At 35.4% G+C, this 21,158-nt stretch overlaps 5 protein-coding genes across 5 annotated transcripts; 2 read left to right on the plus strand and 3 right to left on the minus strand.

Moving 5' to 3' along the window:
- Window positions 1-18: 18 nt before the first annotated feature.
- Window positions 19-471, minus strand: MRS44_012257 (uncharacterized protein; the record flags this gene model as incomplete). Its single annotated transcript, XM_046281156.2, has 1 exon — window positions 19-471. One exon carries the CDS (start codon window positions 469-471, stop codon window positions 19-21), a length of 453 nt encoding a protein of 150 aa, XP_046133291.2.
- Window positions 472-579: 108 nt separating this feature from the next.
- MRS44_012258 (uncharacterized protein) lies at window positions 580-1,209 on the minus strand (the record flags this gene model as incomplete). Its single annotated transcript, XM_065618741.1, has 2 exons — window positions 580-1,090; window positions 1,148-1,209. The coding sequence occupies 2 exons, from the start codon at window positions 1,207-1,209 to the stop codon at window positions 580-582; spliced, it is 573 nt and encodes a 190-aa protein (XP_065474813.1).
- A 13,993-nt stretch (window positions 1,210-15,202) lies between these two features.
- On the plus strand, window positions 15,203-16,640 carry MRS44_012259 (uncharacterized protein; the record flags this gene model as incomplete). The annotated part of the gene is made up of 2 exons (XM_046273827.2): window positions 15,203-15,250; window positions 15,324-16,640. The coding sequence occupies 2 exons, from the start codon at window positions 15,203-15,205 to the stop codon at window positions 16,638-16,640; spliced, it is 1,365 nt and encodes a 454-aa protein (XP_046133289.2).
- A 338-nt stretch (window positions 16,641-16,978) lies between these two features.
- MRS44_012260 (uncharacterized protein) lies at window positions 16,979-18,705 on the minus strand (the record flags this gene model as incomplete). Its single annotated transcript, XM_046278527.2, has 5 exons — window positions 16,979-17,311; window positions 17,368-17,562; window positions 17,619-18,093; window positions 18,159-18,449; window positions 18,506-18,705. The coding sequence occupies 5 exons, from the start codon at window positions 18,703-18,705 to the stop codon at window positions 16,979-16,981; spliced, it is 1,494 nt and encodes a 497-aa protein (XP_046133288.2).
- A 340-nt stretch (window positions 18,706-19,045) lies between these two features.
- MRS44_012261 (uncharacterized protein) lies at window positions 19,046-20,993 on the plus strand (the record flags this gene model as incomplete). The annotated part of the gene is made up of 3 exons (XM_046269537.2): window positions 19,046-19,116; window positions 19,180-19,643; window positions 19,708-20,993. 3 exons carry the CDS (start codon window positions 19,046-19,048, stop codon window positions 20,991-20,993), a joined length of 1,821 nt encoding a protein of 606 aa, XP_046133287.2.
- Window positions 20,994-21,158: the final 165 nt, after the last annotated feature.

The following is a 21,158-nucleotide window of genomic DNA, read 5'->3' on the forward strand; positions in this document are numbered from 1 at the left end:
AGAGATGAAGGAGCCTGTCTAGAGCTGATGCTCGAGTTCACCGTCTTGGATGGTGATTGGGCGCTCGACGCGTCTGATGACGGCTGGATCATTTGCTATACGGCAGGTTTCAAAGATGCAGGCCTTGAGGAGTTGACAACTGCGGCATAAGCCAGGGATGTCTATCGAGATGATCTCGGGTGGAGTTGTTGAGAAATTGATGTAGGCAGCAGTCTCCTCCCGGATCCTCTCAACGAGGCCTGGAGTAGCGTACAAAAAAGTTATGAGCCAGGCCAGCATGGGCTGCAGGTTGGCGTTCTGGCCCCAAAGAATGGAAAAGTCCCCGGCCGCACGTTCTTGAAGGGACCAGCCCTCTTGCTCATAGATCTTGTTCCTCTCAAAAGGAATGCTGCTGACATCGGAAAGATCAAACTCTGTGTCGATGAGTCCTCTTCGCTGATGCTGGTCGATGTAGCGATAGAGGGACTCCATGGCCGATAGAATCCGTGACCGCGCGCTCAGCCCGTCTTGTATTACTTTAAAGGGGGCCCAGGTGGGAACTCTAAGTAGCAGCGGTATAAAGAGGTCACTGTCAAACTTTCACAGGTCATCCAGGAGATGTGGGTGTCGATCCGAGAAGTCGTTGCCGTAAAGGAGCGGGATAGCAATGCGTGCGGCAAAGTCCCTGACCAAGTTGTGAAGGTTGGCTTCTACCACTGTAGAAGAACTCTGTGAGTCTGTTGAGATGGCCACAACATCTGCAGAGAGCTGCCAGCGCTTCATGTTTTCAACATCAGAAGAGAACGTCACCAGTGAGGCTGCCCGCTCAGCAACCCGAGCTCTCTCAATAGTCACTGTGGCGCCGCTTTCATTGAGAAACAGCCTCTCCATCGAAGGCAGAAAATCTCTCCACGAGTTCTCGAGCTTCTTTTTAAGAGCTGGCGAGCCAACTCCGCCGTAGACCCGAGTGAGGAGGGCATAATGAACAGGCTCGGCACTTAGAGTGTGGAGTGACTGCTCCATGAGACGATCCACACCTGGCAGATGGACAAGAACCTGGTGCTTTGATGTGAGTCCAAAGAGTGATCCACCGAATTTCCGCGCTGTCGAGCTAGATTCATCTCGTTAGGGGTTGCAATCCGTTAAATTGGCCTCGCTGGCCACTTACAAGATCCGTCGGCCTATGCCATCTCCACGAAGGAGATAGCTGACAAGCGCAAGTTCGATCATTGCTCAAACTGGAAAGATGTTGTCAGTTTTGGGCCTGAACATCAATTTGTGCAAAAGAAGTGCCAATGCCAGAGCAGCAACGATAGTGCAGGCTACATTGAAGCTGATGCATGCCGACACACTGTGGCGGAGAGCCTGGATTAGAGCTGAGTAGTTCATAGCGTACGAGTCTTTCAGTAGTCAATCAATCTTGTAAATTGTAATTAAAGTGGTTAATTAAAGTGCTTTTTTGCAAAGACTGTCTGCTCGACCTTAAGAGAAGACATTCGAGCGGGGTTCCTTTGTAAGGAGAACAAAGGATATACCCGTTGGCTCATGTGGGGCTAGGGCCCCAGGCGAGCCAACCTAGCAAGCTAGGTTAGCTATAAAATTATAAGATAGTTATAAAATCCGGGATATTAATAAGGCCTTTTTCTCCCCTTAAATAGCTACCTTTTTTATAAGGCCTCTAAGTTTTAATAACTATTAAAAGTGATTTTTAAAGCTAAAAAGGAGTAAGATAAAGTTATTAGTAATACCTAAAGTAATAATATTAATAATATTAATAATATTTATAATAAAAGCTATTACTTAAGCTCTTAAGGCTATTACCTTATTAAATAGTTTCTTATATAAATTTAGCTATAATAGTATCTCTTTAGCCCTTTTAGCTAGCTTTTTATATAGCCCTTCTTTACCTAATAATACCTATAATCCTTTATATCCCTAATATATAATATTAAGGCTATATTAAGCATAGTATAGAGGGGGTTTTAAGGGGTAAAGATAGTAGCCGCGGTAATAATACTAATAAAGTTATAACTAGCGGTAATAAAGGTATCTTTAATAATAAAGATAATTATTATATAGGCTTAAAGAGAGGTAGGTTTTTTTTTTTTTTTTCTTTAAGAGTAAGAGCTTAATTAAGCTAAAAAGTAATATTATTATTATTACTTATATGTGACGATCGTGTGTGTTCCCAAGGGATAAACCAGTCGTACTAGGTTTATATTAGCAGTAGAGAATATTATATTATCTTAAATGGGGTATAAGTTATATCTAGTAATATGCTTAAGGGTATTAAGTATAACTAAGTTATATTAATAGCTAAGGTAGCTATTATATAGGAAGTATAATAAGTATATTTTATATACTTAGGGGTTTTACCTTAATTACTTATTCCTAAGAGGTTAATTAAAGTAATTATATAGGTAATCATAGGTAATTATAAAGTAATTACTATAATTACTTAGTTCCCAGAGGTAATTATATCTTAATTAGTAGGTAACCATAGGTCCTTTATTAGTTATATAACGAGTATTTTATTAGGTTATAATATAATATCTCCCCTCTATTAGGTCTTATCCTTAAGGCCTATAAAGTTAGTCGCCTAACTTCTTTTAGTTTATTAAAACTTCCTTTCTTAAATATTCCTATGATGCTAATAATATACTAAAAGTAAAATCTTAGTTTACTACGCGCTATTACTATTTATTTAAATTAATTAAAGAAATAAGCTTTAAAGTTATACCTTATTTAAATTACGCCTAGAAATATTTATAATATAAGATACTTAAGGGCATATCTTATTATTTAGAGTATATTTATTAAGGTCGCATTTATAATAATTTAGGAGTATTAGTTTCCGCTAGTAAGTATGGTTTACCTTAGTGCTTTTTTTTTTTACTAACTTATTTAATAATATCCCGTCTTATAGCCGAGAAATATTATTTTAAGCTTAAGGAGGAGAAAGCCGAGGAGGAGTTAATTGCCTTATAATAATAGGTAAATAAGTAGCTCTCTTGCCTAATGTATTTATATCGCTAAAAGAAATAAATCTATAAGCGGGGTATGGCGATAATGCGCCGGGGTTTAAACTCTCTAGATGAGTTAAATAAGGCTAAGAGGGTAGAGTCAGAGGCTATAGTAGCCGCTTAGCTCGTCGGTGCTATAGATATTATTAACTAGAATATTATTTTTATTTCTTCTTTTAATATTATTAGTAGAAGTCCTTTAAAAGGCATTATATACTAGTGAGGTATTTTAGTAATTCTTATATATTTTTAGAGTTAAGGTAATCTTTTTATTTAATAAAATATATTATTTTACTATTAATTTTATTTATATTAAGAATAGCTTTTATAATATATTCTTTTAGTCTATTAATTTTTATTTTTAGTTTATTACTAGTTTTAACTTAGATAGTATCTTATATTAATTTAAGTAAGGAAATATAAAAGATTAAATAAAGCTTAACCTTTAGTAGTAAGTCTAATTTATAGTTATATCTTAAAATTTTCTACTTAATTTTATATAGTCTAATATATTTATAATTAAGTTTTTTATTTTAATATTTTATTTTAATATTTTTTATTATAAGGTAGACTATATCTCCCTCTAAGAAGATAAATCTCTTAATTTTTTTCTTATTAGCATAGTTTATTATTTTATTCTTAATAAACTTAAGTTTTATTTTTATTTCTTTATATAAGTTCTTTAATTAGTCGCTAATAAGGATTGCTTTAGGATTAATAATAGTATCTTATATCTAATAATATATATTTAATATAAATCTAAAATTAGCATAGGCTAATATAATTTTTATGCTTTTATTTATAGCTATATTATAGGCTAGCTATGCGGCTAATAGCTTTTTAACTTAGTTAGTTTATTTATAGTTAATATAATATTATAAGTATTATTTTAGTATTTAATTTATATATTTAGTCTAATTATTTATCTCCTTATAGTATATAGTAGAGAGTTTATAATTAATTCCTAAGTATCTTATAAGGCTTTGCTAGAATTTTAAGGCAAATAGTAGTCCTTAATCTATAATAATCTCTAGTAATAAGTTATATATCTTAGTGATATAAAAGTAGAAAAGGTAAGTAAATTCTTTTACTATTATTAATTCTTTATAGGGTATAAAATAAGAAAATTTTATAAGTTTATTTATAATAATAAAAATATTATTATAGAAGTTTCTAGTAATTAATTCTTTTAATAGGGGTAATTTAGTAATAAAATCTATAGTAATAAAGTCCTATAGTTATTATGCAATTAGGAGTAGTTATAGTTTCCCGTAAGGTTTATAGTATTATGCCTTAGTTTTTATATAGAGGTTATATTAATTAATAATTATTATAATAATCTTTTTTATTTTAAGAAAAGTAAATATTATTTTAACTTATTTTAAGGTTTTATTAATTCCTTAGTATCTATATAGCTAATAATTATATATTTCGCGTATAAGTCTATATTATAGCTTATCTAGGACTTGTTATTTATTTATTTTTTTAGTATTTAGAAATTACTTATTATATTTTAGGATTTATCCTAGGAGTAAATTACCTTATTCTATTATATAGGCGGCTCTATTAGTCTAATATAATACTCTAGTAACTCTAGACTATTTATAGAGTCCTAATTTCTTCTATTATTTCTAAATCTATTAGTTAATTTATTTATAGTATTTCTTATAATAGAATATATATTCTTATACTTTATATAAGAGTTTATAGTTATCATAGTATTATTATATAGCTTAGGTTATTTCTTTTAAACTCTTATAATATATAGCTTAGTAGTAGTAGTAATTAAAGATATTTTAGAATATTTTATTAGGGATAAAAAGCTTTCCTTTATAGGTCTATAATTTATCTTCCCTTTATTAATATCCTTATGCGTGGTTAATAAAGTCTATAACCTATTATCTATATTTCTTAATGAGTATAAGGTGCTCTAGTAAGGGTATTAACTTTTATATTTGCCTAATAATCTTTTATTTAAGGTATCCCTCTAAGGTAAAGTATAAAAGTTACTCTTTAGTTTTAATTTTCCTAGTATCTAGGTCGGGTTATTAGCTAATAGCATTAGCTCAGCTATTTATTATTTTCTTAATATGGATAATGATATAGTTAAATTCTAAGAGGTATTTAGCGTATTATAGTTATTATCTACTAAGTTTTTAAGTTTTAGCGAAGTAGGTAATATTCTTATAATCTATATATACCTTAATCTAGTATTTACTTTTAAGAAGGTAATATTAGAATTCCTTAAAGGCATTAATAATTACGAGGAATTCTTTATTATAAATAGGATAGTTAAGTTTTACTCTATATAGCTTATAGAAGTAGAATATAATCAGGTATAAGAGTCCTTTATTATCTTATTATCTAATCTAAGCTCTAAGCGTGAAATCTAAGGCATTTATCTCAAGTTTTATTAATTAGAATAAATTAAATATCTTAAGTATTAATTTACTTAGGATAAGTTCTTTAATTATATAAAAGGCTTCTTATACTTTATTCCTAAATATAAATATCTTATTTTTTTTTATAAGGTTAATTAGTAATACTATAATTTTCTTAAATTATTTAAGGAATTTATAGTAGTAATTAATAAAACTAAGAAAGGCTTATATTTCCTTAATATTAGTTAATTCTTTCTAGTCCTTAACTACTATAACCTTTTTAGGGTCTATATATATCTTATTATAAGAGATAATATATCTAAGAAATTCTACCTCTAAGGCATAAAACTTATTTTTCTTAGGTTTTATTAATAAGTTAGTATCTTATAGTATTTATAATACCTTATAGATATATTTTATATATTCTTTTTCTATTTTAGAGAAGATAAAGATATTATTTAGGTAATATATAATAAATATATCTAGATATTTTTATAGTATATTATTAATTATTTATTAGAATATAATAGGTATATTTATAAGTCTAAAAGGTATAATAAGGTATTTAAATAATCTATACTTAGTATAAAAAGCGGTTTTTTACTTATATCCTTTTTTAATCTAAATAAGGTTATAGGCTCCTTTAAGGTTAAGTACTATAAAGTACTTTATTTTAAAAAGTTAATTCTTTAACTTACTAATAAGGGGTAATAATATATAATCCTTAATTATAATAGCATTAAGTATTTTAAAGTTAATATAAAAATAAAGTTTTCTATTTTTCTTTAAGATAAATATAATAAGGTATTTAATAAATAATTTACTTTCCTTAATATATCTTTTTTATAATATTTCTTTAATATATTTCTTTAATACTAGTAGTTATATTATATTAAGTAAATAGAGTTTATTAAAGCTAGGTTACTTCTTATTAATAAATTTAATTTTTAAATTATAGTATATATATAATAGTAGACCTATTTTAAGTTCTTCTGCGAAGAGTTTCTTATAGATGCGGTACTTTATTAGTATATTCTTAAGGCGTTTTTCTTTAAGTGTTTTCTTAATTTACTTAAGGTCCTTTTTTAGTTACTAGAATTATTATATAACGCGTGTAATTATTTACTAATTTTATCGCTTTTATCTATTATAATATTTATATTATATCCCTTTAGGTAAAGAGGTATTTTATATTTACCTTTACTTAACTTCTCTAGTATCTTTAATAGAAGTTTAAGATTTTATATTATCTTCTAAGTTATTATTTTTTATAAAGAGTACCTTATTATTAAAAAAGAATACTTAGCTAATCCTTTAATTAAAATATAGGTTAAATTAGCATAACTATAGGTACCTAAGTATTAGGTTATAGCCTTTTATAGGTATAATATTAAATAAGATTTCTTAGTTCTTCCCTTTAATAAAAACTTTAAGGTAATTAATCTCACTATTAATAACTTTATTATTATAATTAAATTACTTCCTTTTAAGGTTAATTATTATATAAGGCTCTACCTTATATCTCTATAATAGCTTAAGCTTATTTGCTATCCTCGGGTTAAATAGATTCTACTTAGCTCTATTATTTACTAAAGCATATAGTTATTCCCTTTTGATTTATATTAGTATTTTAAAATATCTTTATATTAATCCTCCTTTAGTAGTACATAGGGCCTTTTATGGCATTATAGCTTATTCTTTTGCCTATGGCCCTTTTATAGGTAGGTTTCCTAGTTTTTTAATAGTATATAGCTAATATAGTTATACTTATATTTATTATTATTATATGCTTTATAGTTATATATATTATCCTAGCTATATAGCTAGTCTTAGTATTATTATTTATATTCTTATCTTAGGTCTTTTTTATCTTTTAACTAGGTTATTAGTTTTTATTCTTTTAGTACTTCCTTCTAGCTAACTTATTTTTATTAGTCTTTTACTTTATAAATAGTTTATTTATGCTTTTAGATAGCTTAGTATAGGTCTTTATAGTATTATATATATATAATATTAATAGTATTATATTAGTGGAATACTTAGTAACCTTTTATTTTATATTATATATAAGGTTTATTATTTAGTTAGGCTAATAAAGTAATAAGAAAATAGTTTTATTTTTACTTCTTTTCCCTATGTTCCTCATACTAGTAATATTAATAAGATATCTAGGAAATACTAAGGTATTTTTTATATATAGGGTATATTTTTATATTATCTTATAGGTTAAATAGTGCTTCTTAGTATTATAAGTTTTTAGCTAATTCCTTATAATAGGCTTAAATATAGATTTCTTATATATCTACTATATCTATATATTCCCGTGCAATCTAGATATATCTTTCTTATAGGTTATTTTAATATTAGTTATTATTCTTATCATATAGCCAGGGGTAGTTTTCCTCCTTTTATAATTCTTTATTACTTTTTCTTACCTCTTATTATTAGGTATGTAATTTATATAGCTCTTTTTATAATTTCCTTATCCTATATTTAAACCTGGTTTAGTAAATATTAGCGCTATTAGCTCGGGTAAGCTAATCCGTTTATTAAGGTTTTTTATTATCATAGGCTTATTTCTATTATTTATAGGTTTCATTATATTCTTATAATACTTTGATTTAGTATCGTGGGCATAGGTTACAGTTATATTATATAGGGTTATCTTATTAATAATCTCTATAGTATATAATAGATAGTAGTAAGAAATATTTATTATATCTTATAACTTATTTTTTATAATAGAAGTCTTTTATAGTAGCTTTCTTATAGTTTACTTATTTAGCTAGTATTAGGGGCATTTATTGTTTTTATTTTACTAGTATTGCCTTTTTTTTTACTTAAGTTTCTAGGTAACCGCAATAGTAACCTTCCTATTATTTATTACGTATAGTATAGAGTTCCCTTATTTTATTAATTTAGGAGTAGTTACTACTATATATCCTAGGTTTCCTTTAGCTACTTCCTAGGGTATCTTACTTAATTATAAGATACTTCTATATCTAGTTTTTATTTATATTTATCTTAACTTTTTCTAGGCATATTATATCTACTTTATAATATTATAATAAGCTTAGTTAATTAAATCGCGGTTTAGGGTTCCTTATCTTCCCATTAGGCTTAATAAGCTATATTAATATATTTCTTACCTTCTAGGAGGGATTATTATTAATTAGGTTAATAGTATCTTTTCTTAATATCTCATTATTTCTTATAGTAAACCTTTTTAATATAATTTATCTTATAGCAGTAATAGCATTTAAGGCCGCGGTAGTCTTATTTGCCTTTTTATATAGCTCTAAATACTATAGGGCTAGCTTTAGTATTATAAGAGGTATTATTATTTTTTTTCTTATCTTAGTTAGCATTAAACCGTGGGTTATTAGCTTTATTACTATTAAACTTAGGGTTTTAGAGTTTCTTTTAAGAGAACTATTAGTTATTAATTTTAATTACCTTATTAATATATTTAATAAGGTTATTTAGTTATTTTTCTTTATAGAGTTCTAATTATATTTCTTTTTTAAGTTTATTAAAAAAAAGAATATTAAGGGTTCCTAATTCTAATTAAGCTTTAAAGCCAATTAGAGGTATTTTATTTTATATTCTAAGGCAAATCAAGTTTATTAAAGTACTTTAATCTCTCTTTTAGCTTATGCTTTTTTATTAATAGTTTTAAAGGCTTATTAAAGTGCTACCTTAAAGGCTTTATAGTCTAAGTAGAGGTAATAGGTGCGAGGCAAATATTAGCTAGCTAGGGCCATAAGGTATTCCCTTATAATAGGTTTAAACTATGCGGCGGCGTAGTTCTTAAGTCTCTTTACGGCGTACTAGACCTTACTAATAGGCAAGGTAAACTACGTTAGGTAATATATTATAAATGCCCTTAGCTAAGTAAAGAATATTAATAACTTATAGGCGGTTTTATTAAAGGGTTCTAAGGGGTTTAGCTTTAGGATTTCTCTTATATCCCTTCTATTTATAGCGGTAGCTACTATATTACTAATATTCTAGATATTATCTAAGTATTTTACGTTTTAGGCGCGCTAAGTTTTATCTATTCTTTTAATAAGTTTACATATAATATCTATTTCAGCGCTTATAGTAGTGATCTAAGCTTAAAGTTATTTATTTTCTTCTTCGTCTAAGCTATCCCTATCTTTTATCTCCTTATTAATTAAAGCGGCTTATATAGGTATAGTAGGTAAGTGATTGATAGGTGGGACCTGCTAGTAGTTATTAGTAGGAGTTACCTAGGTAGCTATTATGTTTAATATTATTTAAGGTAATGCGAGTAATTTACTAAATAAGAGCTATTAATATATAATAATTATATATATTTCTAAGGGATAAACTAGTTATACTAGGTTTATATTAGTAGTAAAGAATATTATATTATCTTAAATAAGGTATAAGTTATATCTAGTAATATACTTAAGGGTATTAAGTATAACTAAGTTATATTAATAGCTAAGGTAGCTATTATATAAGAAGTATAATAAGTATATTTTATATACTTAGGGGTTTTACCTTAATTACTTATTCCTAAGAGGTTAATTAGAGTAATTATATAGGTAATTATAAGTGATTATAAAGTAATTACCATAATTACTTAGTTCCTAGAGGTAATCGCATCTTAATTAGTAGGTAACCATGGGTCCTTTATTAGTCACGTAATAAGTGCTTTATCAGGTCGTGATATTATAAGGTAATTTAATCTATTACGCTAAGTAGTTTTAAGGTAAAGCTAGCTTTATAAATAGCTTTAATAACTTCTTATAGTAAATATATATTTATTATAAAGCTATTAGGCTTTTAGGTAAATATCTAATATATACTTAAATATTATATCTTTATAAAATAATACTTAATATTTTTTCTTATATACTTTAGCTATTAAGCTTATAATAGTTTTTTCTTTATATTATTAATTATAATCTCTTTATTTTTTTTTTATTTATTTTTAATTTTTTTTATCTCTTATATTATAAGGCTATAAGTAGCTTAGATTTATATCTTTTTTTTTTTTTTATAATTCTATAATAATTTCTTTTTATTAATCTTAAATCTTCTATAAATTAATATTATAAGAGAAATCTCTTATAGGCCTTATTTTTTTTTTTTTTTTTTTTTAGTATTATATTACTTCTTAATTTAAGCCTAGTAGTTATTTATATAAGTAATAATTATAAACTTAAGTATTATAGCTTTTATAATTATATTATATATCTAATAAAGCCTAGTATATATTAAAGAGCTAAAGATATTATTATAATAATCTAAGAGGTATTATATAGTATTTATAGTAATTTAGAAGTAAGTATTATAAGAGAGAAGTAAGAAAAAGGTAAAGTTAATAGCCTACTTTAATTAAAGCTACTTTTTAGTAAGGTATATTATTATTAGCTTAAGATTTAATAAATAGATTCTTAATTTCTTAAAACCTAAGATAATATTATATATAATAAATCTATTATTAAAGATTTTTTATAATATAACATACTTAATAAGCAAGCGCCGCAGTCAAGCAAGTGCCGCACTTTTTTTAACCCCCTCTAGAGTTATCGCGATAAAAATACCATAAACCATTTAATTAATTAAAACTACTCACTATACTCTTCCCCAGACGTCTCAATCACTACCTAACACATCCTTGCATTATAGCCAGGCTTACCGCAGACACCACAACGCCGAATACCCAGTCGCGCCGACCTTCATTAACTACCACTCCTCGACGATTCACCCACTACCTACGCATCCACATCCATTTAATCAATTACTTGCCTTCCTTCCTCTACTATCATCACCCCTCTTTTCTGCAGTCTAGTCCTTTTTGCCCTCCGGTGCCGGCTTAATATCTCATTCGCCTCTCAAAGGTCTCTAACCTTAGCCGTCAATAAGGTAACCTAATGCATAATAGCCTTTATCCCCTTTATAAGAGACTATAGAGCCTCTAAGATTAACTCTGGCGAGCTACTTTAATGCCTTCTAATCCGCCTTTCAAGGTATTTAGACTGAGATCCGGCCTCAATCACGGTCTTTAAGGTCCTTAAAGCCCAAGGGGTCAACGGTTTAGCTGCCTCCTTAACCGGCGTTAGCGTCCATAGCTAAACATCAAGCTTCGAGACCACAGTTTCTAGGTCAAGAGGAATAAGGCCAGCTCCTTTAAAAGCCCCCTTAATATTTCTTTCCGTTATAGTAGCCTCATATGCGGCGTAGAAGGCCAGAAAGAACTCAGTCTTTGAAACGTAGGTTATAGAGCATCTAATCAGACGCTCTATTTCTTAACCATAAGCCTTCTTCAGCACACTAAAGCACCCAACGTCAAGGGGCTAGAGCAAATAAGAGGAATAAGGTAGCATACAAAGCCAGATAATCTTCTTTTCCTCGCAATATCTCTCAAATTCAATAGAGTAGTAACTTTCATAGCCATCAAGGATTAAGAGACAATAGCAACTATTTAATCACTTAGCTATATACCAGTCAAAGTGCTTTAGCCACTCTAGACCAGTCTCATTATCGGTCTAGCCATTTTAGGTCATTACAATAACCCAATCGCCCAAGAGGTTACTTTCTCGGTACTAGTTAGCGAGGTAATATTAGCCCGCGCTAATAATAAACAGCTAAATCGCCTAGCCTTCCGCATTAATCGCTTAAATAACCATAATCTATTCCCAGTTTCTAGGCTACACTGATTTCGGCTTTAAATGCCTTTCTAAACCTATAACGACCATTCCGCTTACAATCATACCCATAAGAAAGCCAGTCTCATCAAAGTTATAAAGATCATCTAATCAGATGCCATACTTCGCGATTATATTCCCCACGAGCCTAAACCAGTTACAGATAATTATTAAGTCTTCGCATTTAACTCTCTAATAGTCATATTTACGAAAGAAACGCATCTTAAGGTCTAGGTGCCGCTTAACGAAGTTATAAGCCCAACGCGTGCCAACTAGTAACGCATCGCAGTCGGCAAGCAATTAATCAGCCATTTCTTTTACACCACGAAGCCTAGGGGGGAATCTCGTGAATCCAGATCAAGAATAAAGTAAATAAGGATCTCTTCCTCTAGATCAGATAGCTTACGCGATTTCTAGATGGTATCGCGTCGAGATTAGATGCCTTGCTAGCGGTGATGTAGTCATCGCTCATCGACTATATAGGTACTTGCGGCGCATCGGATGCTTAGTTTTAGGTTATTTTAAAGGGCCTAAAGGGCAAGAAGGGTTCTAGCTTCAATAGTAGTAGCTGACATATTAGGTTATTAAGAATCAATTGATTAAATGAAAGGTTAGGTGTAAGGTAGAAAAGTGCGGCGCTTGCTTAACTGCGGCGCTTACTTATCAAGTACGTTAATTTAACTTAGTAATTATATTAATAAAAAGAGGATAACTTATTTAAAAGCTATAAATAAAATTAAGGTAAGAAAAAAATATTTTTTTCTTAAGCTATTTAATAAGATACTTTTAATATATATATTTTTAATAGCTAAAAGACTCTTATATCTATTAGCTATAATATATATATAAAGTAAGGAAGTAAGGGAGTTATAATAATATTAAACTTTATATAATACTCTTTAAAAGTAAAGATATTATACCTAATAAAGCTATTAAGTATAATAAGGCACTATATAATTTTATTAGCGGTATAAGAAATAAGAGAAATATTATATTTAATATATTTTTATATAAGGTCTTATAGGAATTTATTATAATTAAATTACTTTTTAAATATAAATTTATAACTTTATATTATAGAGGATTTCCCCTAAGAATACTAATTAAATTATATCCCTTACTTAAATATAATCTCGCTATTAAAAAATATTATTTCTAACTAGGCAAAGCAAATATTAGGATTTCTTTTTATATAAGCTTAATCTAATATTAAAAATATCTTAAAGATAAGTTATAATAGTATTATATTACTTATAATATTACTTATATTAATAATAATATAAGTCTTATAATTAAAAAGAGAAGACTTATTTTTATAATTTTTACTTTATTTATATAATAAGGACTTTAATACTTTCCTTAAGGATCCTAATTCTAATATTAGCCTAATTAATATTTTAATACTTAAAAGTATTAATATTATAACTTTAAATAGCCTTAATAAGCTATTTAAATTATTACTTTAAGTTATAGAGGCTATTAGCTTCTTAGGACTTATAGGATTACTTAGTTATTTTAAGAAATACTTATTTAAGCTTAAAATAATTACCGCGGAAGTAAATATATTATATCTTATTAATAGGCCTTATATTAAGATTCTTATATTAAAGAAATATTATTATAATATCTTTAATTTTAGGCTTAGAGGTAAGAAAATTAGACTTTTTTATTTATATAATAAAGGTAATAATAGCTTTTTCTTTTTTATCTATAAGGAGCTATAGCTAGCTAACTTAATAAGGCATATTTCTAGTCTCTAGGACCTTTATAAACCTTTAAATAATAATATAAGAAAAGCTAAGATGCTATATAGCCGCGGTATAAAGTAAGAGAGGTTAGGTTATAGTAATAGAGGCATTATAATAGAGGCCTTAGGTATACCGCGTATATAATTATATAACTTCCCGGGCGGCCTTAAGACTTATATTACTTAGTATAATAAAGAATTAATAAAAGAGAGCTATTTTCTATTAATTAATATCGTGAAAAGCGGCTAAAATAGGTAATAATTACTTAGATTTAAAGATATTAGTAAGTAAGGGGGCTATCCCGGATTTTATAATTATCTCATAATTTTATAGCTAACCTAGCTTACTAGGTTGGCTCGCCTGGGCCCTAGCCCCACATAAGCCAACGGGTAGGGGGAAATAACTTGTGCCAGACAGTAGAGGCGGGGCTGTCTTTAACTCAAAAGCCTCTTCCATATTATGGAACCTAGCTGGGGAGAGCCTAAATCCCTGACCCCAATGAGCTTTAATGTGTTGGAGGAAGAGTTTAAAGATAAAGCTCAGAGGAGCATGGATATCGCCATGCTGGAAGTGTGTGTCTGGGTTGCTATGGGCTCATTCTACGAGAGGTTGGCTTTCAGAGGGTTTCAAGGCTGATAGTTTTGAACTGGGACTTTTCGGACGAGGGTTTTAAGTCGGAGCAAGAATTTAAGGAAATATAGGAGTCATCATATGAAAATTAACTGCAGGGGCTTAGCAAGTACACGCTGACGACTCTTACACTTGTCTAGGATATTCTCAAGTTTTCCGAACTTAACTAAGAATAGCTTCACCTACATCCCAGACTGTGACGATAAGTTCATGACATAGCAGGGATAACATAAATTGTAATCTGTCAACACATGGCAGCTACCTTGAAAAGGCATTGCGGATCTTGGGGGAACTTCAGCCTCCTTGCGTCGTTCTCGTTCAAACGACTCCCCGCTTTTACATGCCGATACCCGATTACAGTAAGGCGGAGGAGATCTGCCACCAATACGTGAGATTTCAACGTCATGCCATGCCGTCCCTCCCGAGATGCGAGTTGAAATGTCCTAGCGCTGATGTAAGAGGCCCCAGCCCACCAGGGGACCTGACTTGAACGAGAACGACAGCGCCGCAACTCTCTATTCCAATTGAAGTAATTCTTTCGATCCGAGTTACAAGCGATGACTTCAATGACCGAATGACAGGGTCCAGTCTAGGGCCCATGGAGCAACTCATTCGAAGGGGAAGAAGTGTAACCAAGGTGATCAGTCCCTGACTGATTGACACGATCAAGTATTTAAACACGTCATGAATCCGTCTTGAGAACAGATATCGTCTTCACCCACATCGACACTCAACTAGCTCTTGTACCACAAGGCACCATGATCTTCTCCAAGCAATTCATGACGCTTAGCGCCGCGCTTGTTGTTGTATGTATCTCCTCTTACCATGATCCATGGCCGTGAAAATAGCGGTGGCTGATGTTTGGTATTTTATATATAGGTTGCCGGCGCAAACAACAACCAGCCATATCCACCCAACATCACTCTTAGCAACTCCACCACTTCTATGCACCAGCTTAGCAGCGATAGCGAGTTTGCATTCATTCTCGAGGAATACCTTTCCCTCTCTAACGAGGAAGGTGCTGCCACAGGAGAAATTCTTCGAGCCGCCGCACTCATTGAACCCGGAAACATCGAGAGCTGGTACAGAGAGTTCAACTTTCTTGGCGACAAGATTGGTGCTCAAGCCAAGGAGGCAGAGAGCAACAAGGCCTGGGTATCCGCCCGCAAAGCATATTTCCGATCGTCTTCCTACTACCGGGCTGCCGATTTTTTCCTGCACGGAAACCAGTCCGATCCTCGAATCTACACACTTTGGGACAAGCAGAGTGAAGCCTTCAACAAGGCCGTCAACCTACTGCCCAAGCCTCCAACCTTTGTCCAACTGAAGGCCGCCAAATTTACTGTACCCGCATACTTCTACCCAGCAGCTCCAGAGCTTCCTCCTGGTAAGGAGGCCACGCACGGAAAACGACTTCCTACTATAATCGTTGGCACGGGTTATGATGGCAATCAAGAGTCATTGTATCATGGCACTTGTCGCGAGGTCACTGCCCGTGGCTGGAACTGCATCACCTATGAAGGTCCAGGCCAGCCCACCGTGCGCCGACAACAGAATATTGGCTTCATTCCGGAATGGTGCGAGGCCGTTACTCCTGTTGTTGACTATGTCCGTCAGCGCAAGGATGTTGACCCCGATCGCGTCGCGCTGATCGGACTGTCCTTTGGTGGGCTTCTGGCGCCTCTGGCCGCTACACGCGAACACCGTCTCGCTGCTGTAGTCGCCATCGACGGATTACTCAACCTTCAACGCTCCATCCTCGAAAAGTTCCCAACTCAGATGGTCGAGCTCTTCACCTCTGGAAACAAGACTGGCTTTAACGAATATGTTGATAAGCTCCTCGCTATTCCTGATATTCCTACTCAATTCAAATGGGGAGTCGACCAAGGTACATGGGCTTGGAACACCACGGATCCTTACACTTGGCTCTCGGGCGTCGGCGAATTCAATCTCGACGAGAAGAAGCTTTCGCAGATCAAATGTCCCGTCTTTGTTGCTTCGGGCCAAGATGACGGTCTTGCCCCCGGGCAGCCAGAGGAGATGGCGAGACTTTTGGGCAAAAAGTCTCACTATTTCTTGTTCGAGACTGAGCTGGGTGCTGGAGAGCATTGCGCTCTTGGTGCCGAGCAGCAGCTAGCTTTCAAGACGCTGGGTTGGCTTGATGAGGTGTTTGCCAAGGTTAAGACATCGTCCTAATGTATTATAGGAAGGCAATTGTTCAAGTTTCTAAGTTAACTGCTACGAAGAGTAGTTAGATTATTATCTAAGTAAACTAACTATGCGCTTGCCTATGTTTGCTTACTTTAGCAAGCGTGGCAAGGAAATACATAGTCAAATTGCATTAGCAACTCGTTATAACAATCCGTCACCGCTTGTCTTTGTAGTCACCCTCCAGCCTCGTAGATTCCGAACAGCCCGTTTTGAGGATCTAAATAAAGACCTTCAAATAGGACACATTATTCAAACAACCTCCTGAAATTCCTAATACGGATAGGATCCGCTCCCATAGCAGCATCTCGGCATGAACTCAGGATCTATGCTTGGAATCGGAACTGAGGGTCCCGAGAGCTAGTAATACCCTCTGTAGAACCACTTGGCTTACCATAAAGCCTATCACGGCGCCTGTTCTCCCACCTCATCCACATAGCATAGGCAGTAGTCGCAGAGATGGAGATGGCACACATTCCAATGTTTGTCTTCAGGGCAGTGCTGTACCTCGGCGCCTCCCACTTCAGGTAGATGTTGCTTGACAGGAACCCACCACAGTTGCCAAAGGCTACAAACATGCCGCTTGTTAGGGCTCGGGCGTTCAGGTTGGGGATATTGGCTACCGTCCATGTGGCACTGATCGGTGTGCTAGGGTATGCCTGTTGCAAATGTAAGCGGTTTGGTTTCTTGCAGTGTCAAAGCCTGGGATACCTACACCGATGGTGCACAGGAACATGGCAAAGTAGAGCACAGCCAAATTGTCAGTGCTGACAGTGAAGAGTAGAAGATATCCAACCAGACTGACGACATCGGAGAAGGCGCTGTGAAGTCCCCTCTCAAGGAAGTGATCCGACGACTTGCACCAGAGAAAGAGTAAAACAGCTCCAGTCAAAGCTGGCGCAACTGTGTACTGAAATATTGGGTCAGCTTGTACTCTAGAGTCAGGGTGGCTAAGAAACCACTCACAAGCTGCGTCTTCACCACGCCATGGCCCAGACGCCTCACAACCATGGCCAGGAAGTTTGCGTTGGAGGTCAGAATAACTCCCATGACGAAAGAAAGTACGACACGGATGTATCCATGTGGTGTGGTAAACTCGGACAGTGACTCTCTCCAGCTGAACTCTGTCGAGAGACTCTGGACTGAGTCGTGCTCCAGTCGCAGAACAGCGACTTCTTTCTCGGTCGGGTTGAGGAACCAAGCTGATTGTGTGTCGACAGGGAGCACGAAGAAGCATATTATGGACCAGAAGACCGTCATGCCACCCTCGAGGAAGAATAAGTAGGACCAGCGAAAGTAGCCACTACTCGGTGTGACTTGAAACATGCCGTAGGCGAGGAGACCGCCAAAGGCAGAAGACGCAGTCAAGGCGGCGTAGAAGATGCCTATTCGACTGGCCAGTTCCTTTCGAGTATACCAAATAGAGAGGTAGTAAATGACCCTTGAAGAAACATTGTGTCAGTGCCGCCTTTGCTTTCTCTCCCAGGGACCCATCAGTAAACTTACGATCCAAGAAACCCAGACTCAAAAGTGCCCACAAATACACGGCAAACAATCAGATGATGATATTCCTTGACCCAGCCGGTAGCCAGGGACGCCACACCAAAGACAAACAACATTCCCGAGATAGTGTATTTGGCACCAATAATGCGAGTCAACATGGCAATGACGGGCCCGAATACGACGAATGGGATTTGGTAGAAGGTGAGAACATCGTTATACTGCCTCCCGGCCATCTTCAGATCATCTTCAAGGCCAGCAGTGTTGGCGTTGGCTAGATTACTGCGATCTAGCGAGCTATTCATCTAGGTCAGTCGACTGTGCTGTTACGAGGGATGATTTCTGGGTATTACTTCATCAGATATCCAATAGCCAAGACAGGAATGAGGATGAAATCGGCCTTTCGCCTCAGAGACCGAACGATAGCTTCATCGAGGTGGAGCTCGGCAACCCCGTTGTCGACCTCGATGTCTAGGTCTTTAGAGGGGGTCTTTTGAAGCTCTAGATCTTCCGACGGCTTAGGAGCCATCGCGGCAGGATTGTTAATAGTCATGATGGTCAGAAAAAGAACTGTGAAGGCAGATCAATGAACCAGATCTGAAATGACTAGATTGGAAGTTCAAGCCACCCAAGCATCTTATGCAGTCTTATACCCCATCACAACCACCACATCTGATATTGAACCCATCTCCATCTAGTTAAGCTTATCACTCCGCAAGTTACAGGTTGATCCCATATCACCACAAGATACCGATAAGCCCTATCATCGGATGAGCCGAAGAAGCCGATCAATCCCCGCACTTGTCCAGGCCATACTCCGATCGCTTCCGACGGAAAAGCCGGTATTTCTGAAGACCAGCATCCTCCTGTACCGACTGATATCACTTCATGTCATGGACTTGAGCATGAATACTGGCCAACGACGAAGAGTCCCCCGACGAACTCCACAAGCTTGTGGGACGTGGTATGCTCCCCAGACCTGTCATGATGATCCCCCGCAAAATCTGACGCTGTGATTACCACCCAGCCGGCGCCGAAAGACCAAGTGTGATGGAGTACGGCCTCGCTGCAGGTTCTGTGCATCGGCTGGAGTTCCGTGTCTTTGGCCATCATCGCCACAACCCGAGTTGATACCATCACCTCAGGGCCATCAGGTTGATACCCCCGTTTCCCTACCGGTATCAGAAACCGCCAGCTGCCCTGATGTGAGCGATACTGTCATGAGCCGCAAGTCTGTGCGGCGTTGCTTCGAGCTCTTCTTTACCAGACACTTTGCATCCGACTTTTGCTCTTTTGATTACCGTCCTGATTTTGAAGCCAACTATCACCGTAAACCCTTCCTTGTGTACTCCATCATCTGCCTCTGTGCACGGTACCTCGCCCCAGAGGAAGCGACCGAAGGATTCCAACTATCCAGCGGGGAGGAAGTCTGGAAGCGTTATTCGCAGATGGCTCGGTCCAAGGCCAAGGCTGCATCGGATGAACCGAGTGGTAGGGCACCATTATGCAATCTCGCTCACCTACGGTCATCAGTTCGACTACTAATCTTTCACAGTCGCTCACATCCAAGGATATCTGGTCCTAGCCGTTGCCGAGCTTCTCGCCGGCTCTGGATCTCGGCACTGGATGTACGCCGGAATTGCTATCCGGATGGCCCAGATCATGCGCCTCAACAAGGATTACCATCAGAGGTATGGCCCAAGAGAGCAAGAGATCCGGCGCCGCACGTACTGGGCATGCTTGCTACTCGACAGAGCCCTAGCATCCCTCCTATGCAAGCCGCATTGCCTATCGGAAGTGAACATCGGAATAGCCCTCCCGAGCACAGATACGTCCCTGGCCTACCAGGAGGGGTCAAGAGGATTGACTCTTGAAGGAATCCAGTCCTTTGCGGGATACCCTTCAGAGATCGGTCTAGCTCCTTATTTCATCCGCACCGTCTACCTCTGGGGCAAGCTGGCTGACTTTAACGTCTGTTGTCGGAGGAATCTCGACAAACATCCTCCCACTGATCCGCAGAGTCTGTTCTTCCAACTAACCTCGATCCTCCAAGATTGGCACTCATCCTTGGGACCTAGTTTGCAGTGGAGTATTCAGAACTACCACAACCATTGTGATATTGGCCAGGGGCTAAGCTTTGTCTCGATACACATGCTGCTACGAAGTTCGCTGTGTGTTGCCCATCAAGCATATCTACCGCAGCTGGACGGATTCACTGTTCTCTGTGAGCGTATGGACGCAGCTGGCTGGTCATACTTTCATCGCGAAAACTGTCTTATCGAGACATGCGTCTCAAATGCCATGGCTATCGGCGAGATGCTCATTACAATACTCGAGTCAGGTCGGCCTAGTCAACCCGCACTCCAATCGATCTGGGTCGCCGCTTCAATCCTCTCGGCAGTAAACACCTTTCTCTGGGTCATCTATGCCGGCGATGAAACCTTTTCGGCCGAAGAGACAGTCAATCAGGCCAAATCCTATCTAGAAACGATCCGTCGTATCTTTGTCTCCTGGAAAAATGACTGGAAGGTGGCTAAACGATGGCTCTCGGCTTTGAATGCCATGCAAGCCATGTACCGAGCCGCATATCTCGGTGATCTCGCGCAAGAACCCACCGCCGAAGCCGTTGATTCGTCCGAAGAGGAAGTATCCCGGGATTTCAGGCCTGAGCCTGGAGATGGCTTTCCTTCCGTGGTAGACTTGCCCGATCTCTACGCGTCACTGCGCCTGGTCGCGTGTGACTCGTCGGCAATGCCGATGGACGTCGGAACCGTGTGGTTGCAGCTGTCCACAGGTTGGCCCTGTGATCCCGGAGGCATTTTCGATCTATTCCCGGCTTAGAAGCGCTTTCGACTTTTGGCCCGAGGGAACTTGTGATGCCGATCGGCTATTCATATAGCTACCGATCAACAAGCATCCCTAGGGAAGCCGACCGAAGGTCAGATGACATAAATACCAAGTATTGGCCACTGGCGTCACATTTGCAGCATAATCCAAACAAAGAAG

The sequence above is a fragment of the Fusarium solani genome (genome assembly GCF_023522795.1).
Source record: "Fusarium solani strain SB1 chromosome Unknown bctg00000008, whole genome shotgun sequence".
NCBI lineage: Eukaryota > Fungi > Ascomycota > Sordariomycetes > Hypocreales > Nectriaceae > Fusarium > Fusarium solani.